This window comes from Setaria viridis, chromosome 1, assembly GCF_005286985.2.
Source record: "Setaria viridis chromosome 1, Setaria_viridis_v4.0, whole genome shotgun sequence".
Taxonomy (NCBI): domain Eukaryota; kingdom Viridiplantae; phylum Streptophyta; class Magnoliopsida; order Poales; family Poaceae; genus Setaria; species Setaria viridis.
Genome location: NC_048263.2, coordinates 37,658,495 through 37,671,510, shown reverse-complemented (window position 1 = coordinate 37,671,510; position 13,016 = coordinate 37,658,495). Strand labels below are relative to the sequence as shown.

Genomic DNA, 13,016 nt, shown 5'->3' with positions numbered 1-13,016 from the left:
ACGAAACGCTACAGTGTGCTACAGTGCTGGTACATTAATTTTGACACTTCAAATTTTAGCAACTAAACAAGGCCCTAATAAATCAGCACAGGATCACAGCATCATCCGCAACCCGATCTGATCCAGGAAAGGGAAAAACAAAAACTATTCCACGCCGGGCACATGTCCTGATCACAGATCACAGCAACACCAACGAACCCACCAGCAGAGCACAGCTCAGCAGCCGCCCGGCGAGTCGCGACGATCCATCCCAATAAATTTTCCATTTCCCACCCCACGTCCGTCGTGGGCCCGCCACGGCCGTCCAAATACTCCACGTGAGGGGCCTCCAACCGACAGGTGCCGTCCGATGCGATCGACCCTCTCTTGATCTCTTCCTCCTCCTCGCATATATTTTTCCCCCACCCGTCATCGCTTCTTCCCAAGCAAGGAGGAGCCGAGGAAGAGGAGGAGGAGGAGGGGGACGGGCGGCTCCTACCCGCCTCGCGTGCTCCGCGGCCCGCGCATCCTGCCTCGCCGCCTTCCTCGCCCCCGGAGCCGCGGCTCGCCGAGGTGAGCGCCGAGAGCTCGCCCTCTACCCGCTGCTCTTCTGCTGCTTCAGCTCTGCGAGGGCGATTTTGCCTCGTTGCGAGCGTGCTTCCTTGAGACGGCGTACGATTGCTTGTCCTTTATTCGGGCGTACTGCATTTGTTTGGTGACTGCGCGAGGAAGGGAGGGCTCGGGTTCGTGTGATGTGTGAGGAGGCTTTGGGTGGTTTGGTGCGTTTGGCTGTTGGCTTCGAGGCAATCGGGGGTTGGGTCTCGCTCTCGCCTGCGGTCGTGCTGCGTCGGTTTGGGGTTTGCGGGAGGATCTCTGCGCCATTTGGTGGAGTTGCAGGATTCCTTGCTTCTCGCAGCGGGGCTCTCCGTTGCGCGTAGTGGCGGGGCTGAGGAGCGCCGAGCGCCGAGTGGGTTTTGCTGCTCTGGGCTCTGTTCGTTTGCTGCGAATGGGAAGTAGTAGATTGCATGTTTCTCGGGGGAATTTGGGTGATTCCTGATGATAGGGTTGTGGACTTGTGGTTAGGATTTGAGAATGTGTGTTCACTTGGTGTTCTGAAGTTTTGCTTACCGGTCTTTGGCTGCCCGTTTCCTTAACGGGCGATGGAAAGTTGGGATTCCTTTTTGGGTCCTGCCATTTCTCGTGCTTGAACCTGGTCGGGGGAACTGGATGGCATTGATATCGTAGATTGGAACTTTGGAAGGCACCATCTCGTGTTGGTTCATGCTATCAATGTTGCATCATGATGTCTATTCAGATTGCTGTATTTTTTCTTGTGACTTCGTTGGCAGTAGTGTTTTATTGTACTACTACAGTATCACTAGGACCATTAGCATACATGTATAAGACAGAAATGTACTCTCTGTTGCTGTTGGTCTATTAATACAAAGAATGTGGTTAAACGTATACGGGAGTAGGTATTTATGCACACAACTGTGGTAATGCTCCATAATCCATATAGATTTATGCGTAGACACATTTTAACATATCAACTGCTAGTTTCTCATTGTCTGTGCAAGGCAAAAACCAGTACCTGTTACTGTGTGGCCTCAGTGAAGTTTTCTAGTTTACCTCTAAATATGTTCTGCTACAGCATGGGCCCTGTGAAGTTTTTTAGTTTGCTTCTGTAAATATGATATGATATCTTTATCGGCAAATACAAACTGTTTGTGCTTTTGTTTTTGAGCTGTCCTTGATTCCATGAGTTTGGTGTGGTGTTGAAATGCCAGCATAACCACGAAACTGTAAACTGCTAATGGTGTCAACTTTCGCACTTGTGTTTCTGCTTCCTCACATGATCAGATATAGTTATTCTTCTTTATGTCACTTATGTTGAAGTTCTTACAAGACCTTTTGATTCAATTTTTGTAGGGAATAGCGAAAAGGCGCTATGAGTTCAGCGAGTGGTGTGACCAATGGTCATGGGAAAGAAGCAGCATTATATGAGGAGCAGAAGTCCAAGGTAATTCCATGATGGGTGGACAGTCTATTTTTCTTGTTTGGTTCTAAATGGAAGAGCTCCGGATATAATGAAGTCAAACTTTTTTCCCTTTTCCTGTTAGGCACTCAAATAGCACATTGTTCCCATTACCTTTATATTGAACTTATAAAATGTGTATTCTTTCTCATTTTTGTGTTCTTGCATGTCAGATCGGTAAAGTTAAAACTGAACTAGGACAGCTATCTGGAAAATCAGCTCTATATTGCTCAGACGCTTCAATTGCAAGGTACCTGATAGCAAGGAACTGGGACGTGAGGAAGGCCACAAAAATGCTGAAGAAAACCTTGAAATGGCGTTTAGAGTATAAGCCAGATGAGATCCGCTGGGTGAGCTTTTTCTCATTTAAATTGCTTTAAAGGGAAGTTATAATTCATGAATCCACATGGTACAAGTGATTATGCTTACTACACCATGGAGCTTCTAGCATGCTTTGTGAAACTTTTGATGCATTATGACATCTGGTTTGCTGGATTATCATCTGATAGAAAAGCTTTTTCTCATTTAAATTGCTTCAAAGGAAAGTTATAATTCATGAATCCACATGGTACAAGTGATTATGCTTATGCCACCGTGGAGCTTCTAGCATGCTTTGTGAAACTTTTGATGCATTATGACATCTGGTTTGCTGGATTATCATCTATAGAAAGTCTTATTTGAATTTTATTATGTAGGATGATATATCTGATGAAGCTGTGACTGGAAAAATTTACCGAGCTGATTACTTTGACAAGAGTGGGCGGAGTATCCTTGTCATGAGACCTGGATGCCAGGTTTGATAATGCTCCTCTCCCTGTTTTCCACTTATCGAATCCGTACCTGTAGTTTATATCATATTATGCTGTCTAACTCAGTCATTCTGAATTGTAATTTTGTTTTTCAGAATACCAAGGATGCCAAAGGGCAAGTCAAGTACTTGGTGTACTGTATGGAGAATGCAATTCTAAATCTGCCACATGGTCAGGATCAGATGGTTTGGCTCATTGATTTTGCTGGCTTCAACTTAGGTAACCTGTCAATTAATGTGACAAAGTTGACGGCAGATGTCCTTCAAGGTCATTATCCTGAAAGATTGGGTGTGGCAATTCTTTACAATGCCCCAAAGTTTTTTGAGCCTTTCTGGAAGGTATGTCTCTACAAGCTTTGAGCTTATTATTTCATCAGAAACATTGGATGACATGCCCAAATATATCATGTCCTGACCAATTGCATGCACCTCTCTGCATAGACTCCAGTAAAAGATTGCTGTCACGTGTTTGAATTTTCTTCTTGATATTGAAGCAAGGATTATTCGTTTACTTAATTATTATGTTGTCTTTATATTGTTGCTGTACATAAGTATCAGTTTCATAAAAATGTAAAAAGGAAGTTAGATACCTGATGTTACTTACAGTTGTCATGATATATTTCAAGAACTAAAGTCTAGATCTGAATGTAGATGGCAAGCCCCATTCTTGAGAGGAAGACCAGAAACAAGGTCAAATTTGTATACTCAGATAGGCCTGACACCATGAAGATCATTGAAGATCTTTTCAACATGGATGAGTTAGAATGTGCTTTTGGTGGCAAGAATCCAGCTACTTTCAATATAAATGATTATGCCGTGAGGATGAGAGAAGATGACAAGAAGATGCCATCATTCTGGAGTCCTGAGAATTCAGCTCTTGCTTCCGAGCCATATCTGATGAGCAACCAAAAGCCCCAAGAAAGCAGCTCCTCGGGTGTGAAGGCTGAAGAGACTGAACCTGAAAAGAGGGAAGAAACAGATACTGCACCTGAAAAGAGGGCAGAATCGGATACCGAATCTGAAAAGGAGGAAGAAACACAGACTGAATCAAGCACAGTTGAGCAGAAAAGCTTGCCGGGAGAAGATACTGCTCCAGCAGATAAAAGTGGCCTTTAATCTGATCTGTGAGTATCACCATGAAACGTAAATGGTAAATGTTGATAGGAGCTCTACAACAGTGTGTTCTCATTAATAGATGAACATCAAAGGCGATGAGAAACTCTTTTAACACATGGCAGGATCGTTATGCCTGACTTGTTTTGTAGTCAGCGTCACTCTGTTTCTTTCATCCCTCACTATCCCACTCCATTTTTCTGCCCTCGTGATTTTATTTGAAGAACCCTGTTGTGGCAGAATGAGATCCAACAGACGGTAAAGAACTAATACAATATTTTGTTACCCTCAGTTTCATCGTAAGATTGCTGTTTCAGTTTATTCATTTTCCCCACTTGCGTTGAGTTTATGCTATGCCAGCGTGTTTTCTGAATCTTAAGTACTGGCTGGCTGGCATCTTCTGCACCTGATAGCAAGACCGCAAGCACTTTCCACTGGCAGCTGTGGGGTGAAAAACCATCGTTCATTTGTATTTCTGGTCAGTAACCACCATTTGCTTTCAGTTAGTATGCCACTTGGTACAACCGTACAAGGCAAGTGCCAGGCTTGAAAAAATTCAGCCTTTTCAATACAAACATTTCTGACCTTTGTAAGCTATTATAGACAACACTACCGTCACAAGCCAAAATTTCAAAAGTCATCATAGAAGCTGTGTCTCTTGGGTATCGCGGGGGACTCGCAATGGATCCTGGCGTCCAGAGTTGAGTAACCCTTTCTGATCTTGCTCCCACTATCTACATCGGCTTCGATCACAAACACGCTGCAGACGGGCCTGTGATCAGAGAGCCTGAACTCGCCTCTGATGTACTGCAGCTGCTCGATCCCCTGGCCGTGCCACAGTATCCGGTCGCACCTGCATCAACATGGAACATTCAGAAATCCCAGCGTTCTTCTCATGAAGCGTCAGGACTTTGGCATGCCTGAATCTTCAGACAAAATGCTGTACTTGTTCTGTACCATGCCGGCGTTCGTCGTTTCTTCTTCGATTTCGCGGTTTCCCACACGTATGAATCTGAGTTCTGCCTGTACTTGTATGTCGGCGCGAAGTAGATCTTGCCCTCCTTCCACCCCTTGAACACTCTCCCCGCTTGTCTCTCGAGCGCGAGCTGTTCAGGAACACATTGTCAGCAGGTTTTCTGAAACCATGCGGTTTTACTGCGTTCCTTCCTACTGTTGCATATCAGAAATTTTGGTTGGTCGTACTCCAGTTCATACCTGGTCTTTCTCCAGTAAAGTGTTCCAGTCATTGTCCTCTAGCAGCATCTTCGTCTCCTCGTAGCTCATCGAGACCCGGTAATTCAGATCGCCAAGCCATATGATCCGGCTGCATCGCATGAACATCAGCTCACCATTGTTATAAGCTCCAGCCGTGTAGACTACTGCTGCAATGTTCATCATCAGTGAGATAGTGAGTGATTAGTGGGTGCTTGGCTTACTCGTGGTCGATGATCCTCTCAGGGATCCGCTGGCCCGGCACCTTGCAGATGCGCGGGAACTGCGCGCTCTTGAGGATCTCGGCGACGTCGGAGTTCCTCCTCACCTCGTCCCCCTCCTTCTCGCCGGACGCCAGGTGGCAGCACACGAAGCAGATGCTCGTGTGGTGCAGCGTCATGCTCATCGCGATGCATCCCTGAAACCGCCATGACTTCAGCATCATCAGGCTAGAAAAGCTTTGGGCGTGCACACGAGAAAGACGCCGACCTTGTTCCCGAGGCGGCCCATGATTCCCCGGCCGACGCAGTCCACCCGGAGGTGGCCGACGTACTGCACGAGCTCCCGCCGGACCCACACCGACAGGAAGATGCCGACCATCTGCTTCCTCGCGACGAGGCAGTAATTCATCGCGCCGCCGCCGCCATGCCTCTGGTCGCCGCCCTCGCCGTCGTCGTCGCCGGCGGCGGCGCGGCCCGGCGATGCGGCGGCGGCCTCGACGCGGTAGAGGAACTCGCGCATCTCCCGCGCCCGGCGCTGCATGGTGGACGGGTCGGACATGCAGGTGCACGTCTTCACCAGCGCGTTGTCGACGCGGTAGCTCTTGTTGAACGCCTTGAAGGACGGCTTCGGGGGGAAGAGCAGGCCGCCGCTGGAGGACTTGGGGATGGCGTTGGCCGGGTCGCGGGCGCTCGGCCGGGTGCTCTGGGTCTGGGAGGAGGAGGAGGTAGACGCCGGCGGCGAGAGCTCGTCGCCGGAGGACTGGCCTTCCTGGGCCGGCGGCCTGTTGAGGGCCTGGTAGATGAGGCCCAGCCACTTGGCCGCCGGCTCGTTGTCCTCCGCGACCAGCACGTTGCCCGCGTTCAGAGGGACGATCTCCTGAAACCTTTGCGAAAATCCGAAGATTTAATTCAACTATTCAAGGATATATGCTGATCATATTTTCTGAATAGCAACACAACGCGAAGAACTGAGAGAGGGAGAACGATGCAGGTTGCGTAAAGATGGGAACGAAATGGGAAAAATCTGTACCCCAAGACGTATATGTCAGGCAATCCTTCAATCTGCAGGAATTCTTCGAGGTTAACGCTGCTGTCAGGAGGCTTCCCTCCCACATTCCATGTGCCTACAAACACCCTGCAAGATCGTCAAATACGGCCCAATTTCATCGCTAGATAAAAGCAATGCTCAGAAACGATCAGCACGATCCGCCAGCATCAAGTTTCAGCTCTTCAGAATCAGCGGAATTAGCATCAAGCTTGCAATGACAAAAGTTGTTGTTACCGGTATTCCCGGGTGTCGACATTGGGTCCCCTGGGGGAACTCAGGCAGCTCAGGCTCAGGTTCTCGATCCGCGTCGTGCAATGCCGATCTGAAAGCAAAGAGCAGCTCAGCGAGTCTGATTGCAGCTTCAGCATCGTCACCTCGTATGAATATGATCATCTGGGTTTGGATTGCCATACCTGAGAAGCTCTTGCGGACAGCAGCAGGCGACGCCTCCAGGAGCTCCATCGAGTCGCCGCTTCTCCCCTCGAAATCTGCAGAGACACAACGCAAGACCATGGATCATCAATCCACCGCCATACGCCGACCGGGCGGGATCGGCGGCGAGAATCCGCCGGCACGCACTCACCGAAGACAATGTCCCGCTCCCGCCGCGAGAACAGCCTCTTCTCCACGCTCCTCCCTTTCTTGCGGAAGAGGCCCGACATGAAGGACTGGGCAAAGCGAAACCAAGCCACATTGTTAGCAAAGACGACGCTCGGAATGAAACCTCACCGGCCGCGCGGCGGCGCAGGGGAATGGAAATCGGCGCGGCTCACCTTCTTCTTCTTGCCATTCTTGACGAGGAACTCGTCGACGGAGGCCGGCTTGGGGATGTCGCGGGGCGCGTTGTGATTTGACATGCAGCTGGCGGTGAAAGGCGCGGCACGGCAGGACCCTCATCCGGGAGGCGGTTGTTTCCTCTGGCTTTCTTCTTTTCCCCGGCAAAGGCAGAGGGAAACGAGGAGTGGTGGGGGGTGGTAAATGCGGGGGGGTCAAAACGGGTGGCGGCGAGGGAATTGTGTTGTGGTGCCTTCAAATGGAAATGGCAAAGGATGCCAAGGATCTAGGGGGCCTTGCTGGTTGCTGCTGCAGCAGCTTCCCCCTTGATGCTACCTAGCATCACAAGAAAACTTGTTACTGTTGCTTGGATTTAGCAAACTGGGAGTCTCTCTCCATTCTCTGCCACACCACCTAGGATGCTCCCTCTCGCCGTGCCTGTGTATTGCTGGGTTCAATGATGGTAATGTCTAGAGTGTGATACTATGATGGGTGTTAGCTACGTATAGTAAGCATTATTGGAGTGATGGACTGCAAGATGCGTGCTGGAGGTTAGCAGTGAATAATTAAAAAAAATGTACTTAACAGAAGGACAATTTCCAGGATTAAAAGAAGCCAAACCAACGGCTCAGAAATAAGCAGTAACCACGATGGTTTGACTCTCGACCACAAATTTTATATCACCGACTTTTGCCGAGCTAGATGCCATCTGCGCGTTACTTTATGCGCCTCTGGATTTGTGCGAGGCTGAATCTGGAATTCTGGATCTTTCATGCCTTGTCAGCGGGTTCTTGTCCGCATACAAGGATAAACGATGTCACAGAGGCGCAGAGCAGAGCCTCAACAATGTTGCCGCCGTCGAAAAGGATCAGAATCGAATGTCTGGCAGGCCAAAACAATCAGATCACCCGCTGGGCAAGCCAAACCAAATTGATGAAATGAGGAACAGATATTTAACCACACCATTTCATTGCATAGTCCAATAGAAATTTTCACTGCAGCACCCACCGTTACAAATATTTCGATCCAATTATCGGGGAACACGAAAAGATAATACAATGGTCATCGAAATTTATCCCCATTTGTATCTCTAGCTCACTAACTAAATTATCCCCAAATTCTGCAAGGATTTGCAAGGAACAAACGGGGCACTACAACTTCAGCTACTTGTAGAGATCTCAACGATTCCATATGCTGAACAGTATGAACTTATCTTCTTTAGGGATCAAAAGCATGTTCGACGGATGAGTGTCTTAGCGACTAGTAGAGAATGAAGCCTGCATGGATATAAAGAGTAAATGATTAGTTTTAACCACGTATCTCTTTGGATCTATACCAGAAAAGAACAAATAATTACCTGCAGATGGTTACTGAATCATGCCGTCAAGCTTCTGTCTGTACTGAGCCAAATTCTGCACCCAAAAATTTGAAGTTGAGATATAAATTAGAAGGCATTAAAAACCGGCACTATGAACCATTCATCCTAATCAAATACATATACTGGCAAATCTTAACAAACCAAGCAGTTTGAGCCGACTAGAGCCATTCACAATAAACAACAGAAATCAACGGAAATAATACCACTGGTTGTAAACAATCAAAATCATATGCAGATGGAGTTATCTGAACATGAAGTATTAAGACCTCAACTTTTGACAACTTATGCTCCTAAATATGCCAGTTTGTTTAGGAAAATGAGCCGATTGAATTAGAATGTTGTTGCGTCCAACAATTTCCAACTGGGAAACACATTCTTACCTTGGTATAAGCATAGACACCTGCTTCAGCAGGTCCTGCGGGACTTCCTCGCCTGATGAATTTTCCTTCCTTAAATATATACAGCATAGGAATGCCAGTAGACAGCTCAAGGCTAATAACCTGAGAAAAGAAGTGCCTTGTCAACAATCTCATCACAAGAACATCAATTGGTAAACAGTTTACAAAACAAATACTCTATATACAAATACCTCTTGAGAAGTCAATTTGTCCAAATGCATTATAATCGAACGAAGCGAATTTCCATGGGCAGCGATCATCACATGCTTTCCAGACACAAGTTGAGGTATAATCTACAGACAACAAACATACCTAGGTTACAGTGGAAAAAATAAATTGCAAACTGCAAATACAGCTGAATGCAGGCTTGTGTGTTTCATACTTTCATATTGTATTAGGCGATAGTGACAGAAACATATTAAGGATACATTGGTGGATACAGTTGCTGCCTAATCATAGTTTGGAAACCAAAGAAAGTAAAAGCAGACTTTGTATGCATACAAGCAGCATGTTGACACAGAAAGTTCCAGCTGAATCAAGTGTTTAATAATATACTTACTTGATCTTTGAAATAAGCAACAGCTCTCTCCGCACACATCTCAAGGCTCTCGCCATTTGGGGGAGGAATATCATAACTGCGACGCCATTCATGAACTTGTTCTTTGCCAAACCGGTCAGCAGTTTCTTGCTTGTTAAGACCTTGCAGTTCACCATACCTTAAATGACAAGGGAAAGTTCCATGTGATGATCAAAGCAAAAGGTACACCATATCGAATAATCATCATAGAGCAAAGTGAACCCTTACATTCGCTCATTTAACTGCCAGGCTGTTATGACTGGAATGGACTGCTTCTTTGTCTCTTCACTGTATATCTGACTCCACCTGTGAGCTTGTTCACTCTCATTGTGGACAATGATTGGAACCTAAATGGTGAGTGCTATATGTCATAACCCCTTAAGTTGATTAACTGCAAATGTGAACATACTTAACATGGAGACAGTACTGGAAATCTGAATAGGGAATGTATAGAACCTTCTTACGGCGGTGCTGCATCATGGCAAGCATAGCAGTCATCTGAGCACGAATTAGTGACGAAGTGTATATTACATCAACTGGGATATTGCATATCCTTTTACCCGCCTCAATTGCCTCCTCCACACCCTTAGGGGTCAGCGGAACATCGACACATCCAGTAAACAGGTTCTTCTCATTCCACAACGATTCGCCATGCCGAATCAGTATGAGTGCACTTTCACCTACAAACGCGTGAACAGAAATCTTATAGCATCAGCGAAACAGTGATTGGTAGAACAATTTCGCCACCACTACATTCTTAAATACCAGTGAACTCAATAAACTTACTTGACTTTTTTGGTGTTATGCCGCTTTTAGGGCTCCCTGGCAGCTGAACTGGCTCGACCACTGAAGATTGGGTGTTTGAAGCACAAACTAAACCCAAATTACGGGCATTGGGACAGCGGCACCCTACTGAAACAGAATGCACATGACAAGTTCTCTTCTCAAGACCGAAGCTGCTGTTCGACCACCATTTGATGGATGAAAGCGCGTGCTGAGATGTGGAAGCAGCCATCTGTCCCCAATACACACTAGAGTTAGCTGATTTCTTACATAGCCAGTTAATGCCCCATTTGAATGCAGGAATTTTGGAAGGAGCAGTGTAATTACTAAAACTTGATTATCCTAAGATTGATAAGTATTGAGATAGTCCCAGCATCCCACAGATCAAATGAAATATATATACATACAAAAGAAAGGGCCATATGAATGACCCACTGAAACAGCTGCAGCCTGCAGCAGGAGAAAAATAACGGCAACCGAATCCGGACTACCAAGAATACCAATTAGCATTACCCATTACGTCTACAGGACCTAACAAAGCAACGCGCTGAATAGGGGGAATCGCGAGGATCACATACATGGGGAACCAAGGATGCTGAACCCTCGGAGCGGGAACTCGACCGGGAACCTCGCCTTATAGGTCCAGCTGGCCGGCCACCAGGAAGTCGGCGGAAGCGATCCCCGCCTCCTCGGCGAGATCTGCAGCGGCGGCGCCGGCGGCGGGTCGCGGAGATCGGCGGGGAGCGGCGGCGGCGAAACCGAGGGGACAAGGGGGCGAAAACGATCTCGTTGTCTGCTGGCTCTCGTGTGGGTCGTGCTCCCGAGTTCTGGTGCGGCGCGGCCCGGCCGGTTTTATAAAAAAAGGCGGCCGCGGACGCGGGAGCGACCGGAGTTGGTCTGGTCCAGCCAGGGCCCATGGGATGGTTGGTGCCGTGGGAACAAAGAGGGTGGCTTGCCGTCGTTTCATGAAACCGGGCTCTGAATTTTTCAGGGAAAATTTACAGGAGAAAGTCAAATTTGTGTAGTGTTTAGCGAGTACAAAAATATGTAGATTGCTGAGAATACGCACTGCTGCACCTGCTTGCAGTTACCCTCTGTTTTTGTTCGAAATACCTCTGTCCTTCCGGTGTCTGGAGAAAGCGTTTCTTAGCTGGATCAAACAGCTCTTGGCGCTTCCAAGAACCACCGCCTCATCCTGACCATAACACACAAGAGGCCAGGTCAAATCACCCTGAACTTTGGTTAACGCAAGCCCCGGCTTTTTCCCCTGAACAGATGTGATGCGATGCGCGCCGTGAGATATACTGGCTCATGCAGCTCGGTCCTGTTCTACGCTTTCCCTTTTTCGAATTTACGTCTTCGCCTCACAGAGTTCGTCGCCGACGCCAACCACCGTGAAGAATTCCATGCCTGAAGCCTTCGGTGTACACAAACCCTGGCTACTGTTGAGACAATGAGACCTTGACGAAAGAGTGGTCGTTTTAAACTGACAAGATTGCTTCTGGAATTCTGAACCATCTTGTCGCTGGGCACTGGCCATGGAAATGGTGCCAGTGGTTAGCGCTGCCTTGCTTGCTTCACCTACCTCCCCAATTCAGGAAAGGTGAGCACCATCTGAACCAGCCGTGCTCATGCATTGTCATCCCAACTCTGGTTGGGTGGTTCGTTCATAGGATATTCGTTCGATGGCGCATATTCCATCTTCAGATGGATTGACAGTTTCGATGATGATTTGCTACAAACTTGGACGCGTTGCTTCGTGGTTGAGTGTTGAAGAATTTCTAGTCCAGGGTCAAAGCTACTGCACTCTGCGCATGCGGTTGATAGGGGCGCGTGATCCTTGCCTGTTCTAATCGTGAGAAATTTTACCAACCATGACAAATCATACATGTGAGTTTGTGATTTAGGTGGCTTGAGAGCTGAAGGGTTCGCGCAAATTTAGTCGCGTCGACTGGCGCAAAGTTCACAATTGCAATCATGGATTAGAGCTCCAGCAAAGTAACTGTAGCACTTGACTCACTCATACCCTAATCGGAAATCTTGTTTTCTAGCCCAACGATTAGGATAGCTTGGAATTTTCACTTCTTAACTGCCCCCGTAGGTCGTTTTGAGTTTCTAGATGCACTAAATATAGAATTATGTCTAGATATATAACAAAATCTATGTAAAAAAATAAAATGGTCTATATTTTGAAATGGAGGGAGTATTAGTTATGTGCCCTCAATTGGAGACTATGCATTTAATTCTCACCAGACGCGCTAGGGAAAAATAAATCCTAGGAATTTTTAGAAAACTAAAATATCTATGCATCAATGTTGTAGAATCTAATAACCATAGCCATTGGTCTATTATACTTTAAAAAAATTACACACCACTATCAATTACGAATATATTCTAAAATAAACCCCTAAACTTATATCTAAATTATGCACCTCTGCCATTATATAATATAATCTTAGTAACTCCATAATCTCCGTCTAAATTACCTATACATGTCATTATAAAAAGTAACTTAAAAAACCCTTCTAAATTTGTATTTCAATTACCCACGTATATCGTTGTTAAAAATAATTTGAAGTAAACATCTAAATTTTAATTTAATTATCTTATATAGAAACGTCCAAAAATAAACCGATATAATTCTAAATTACCTATTCATATCATTGTTAGTACAACAATATTAAGTTAAG

General features: G+C 46.5%; 3 protein-coding genes across 3 annotated transcripts; 1 reads left to right on the top strand and 2 right to left on the bottom strand.

The window, feature by feature from the left end:
• The first annotated feature begins 392 nt into the window (after positions 1 to 392).
• Positions 393 to 4,226, top strand: LOC117838441 (uncharacterized). The gene is made up of 6 exons (XM_034718477.2): positions 393 to 552; positions 1,909 to 1,999; positions 2,188 to 2,364; positions 2,710 to 2,808; positions 2,919 to 3,161; positions 3,474 to 4,226. Exons 2-6 carry the CDS (start codon positions 1,928 to 1,930, stop codon positions 3,936 to 3,938), a joined length of 1,056 nt encoding a protein of 351 aa, XP_034574368.1. The 5' UTR covers positions 393 to 552; positions 1,909 to 1,927; the 3' UTR covers positions 3,939 to 4,226.
• On the bottom strand, positions 3,823 to 7,992 carry LOC117838423 (type I inositol polyphosphate 5-phosphatase 5). Its single transcript, XM_034718454.2, has 10 exons — positions 7,190 to 7,992; positions 7,000 to 7,084; positions 6,830 to 6,904; positions 6,651 to 6,738; positions 6,399 to 6,503; positions 5,637 to 6,252; positions 5,372 to 5,565; positions 5,151 to 5,259; positions 4,893 to 5,041; positions 3,823 to 4,788 (listed from the first exon to the last, which is right to left on the bottom strand). The coding sequence occupies exons 1-10, from the start codon at positions 7,271 to 7,273 to the stop codon at positions 4,566 to 4,568; spliced, it is 1,728 nt and encodes a 575-aa protein (XP_034574345.1). The 5' UTR covers positions 7,274 to 7,992; the 3' UTR covers positions 3,823 to 4,565.
• A 146-nt stretch (positions 7,993 to 8,138) lies between these two features.
• On the bottom strand, positions 8,139 to 11,161 carry LOC117838431 (2,3-bisphosphoglycerate-dependent phosphoglycerate mutase 1). Its single transcript, XM_034718465.2, has 9 exons — positions 10,905 to 11,161; positions 10,330 to 10,558; positions 10,000 to 10,223; positions 9,772 to 9,890; positions 9,526 to 9,682; positions 9,158 to 9,259; positions 8,949 to 9,068; positions 8,548 to 8,602; positions 8,139 to 8,467 (listed from the first exon to the last, which is right to left on the bottom strand). The coding sequence occupies exons 2-8, from the start codon at positions 10,556 to 10,558 to the stop codon at positions 8,558 to 8,560; spliced, it is 996 nt and encodes a 331-aa protein (XP_034574356.1). The 5' UTR covers positions 10,905 to 11,161; the 3' UTR covers positions 8,139 to 8,467; positions 8,548 to 8,557.
• Positions 11,162 to 13,016: the final 1,855 nt, after the last annotated feature.

Coding starts and splice junctions, on each gene's coding strand:
- LOC117838441 (XM_034718477.2), top strand. CDS start 1,928: ATGAGTTCAGCGAGTGGTGTGACCAATGGTCATGGGAAAGAAGCAGCA. Junction 2,000..2,187: donor ATGAGGAGCAGAAGTCCAAG/GTAATTCCATGA, acceptor CTTGCATGTCAG/ATCGGTAAAGTTAAAACTGA. Junction 2,365..2,709: donor AGCCAGATGAGATCCGCTGG/GTGAGCTTTTTC, acceptor TTTATTATGTAG/GATGATATATCTGATGAAGC.
- LOC117838423 (XM_034718454.2), bottom strand. CDS start 7,273: ATGTCAAATCACAACGCGCCCCGCGACATCCCCAAGCCGGCCTCCGTC. Junction 6,504..6,650: donor GTCGACACCCGGGAATACCG/GTAACAACAACT, acceptor ACGATCTTGCAG/GGTGTTTGTAGGCACATGGA. Junction 5,260..5,371: donor GAGAGGATCATCGACCACGA/GTAAGCCAAGCA, acceptor CATGCGATGCAG/CCGGATCATATGGCTTGGCG.
- LOC117838431 (XM_034718465.2), bottom strand. CDS start 10,558: ATGGCTGCTTCCACATCTCAGCACGCGCTTTCATCCATCAAATGGTGG. Junction 10,224..10,329: donor CATAACACCAAAAAAGTCAA/GTAAGTTTATTG, acceptor ACGCGTTTGTAG/GTGAAAGTGCACTCATACTG. Junction 9,069..9,157: donor ACAAATTGACTTCTCAAGAG/GTATTTGTATAT, acceptor TTCTTTTCTCAG/GTTATTAGCCTTGAGCTGTC.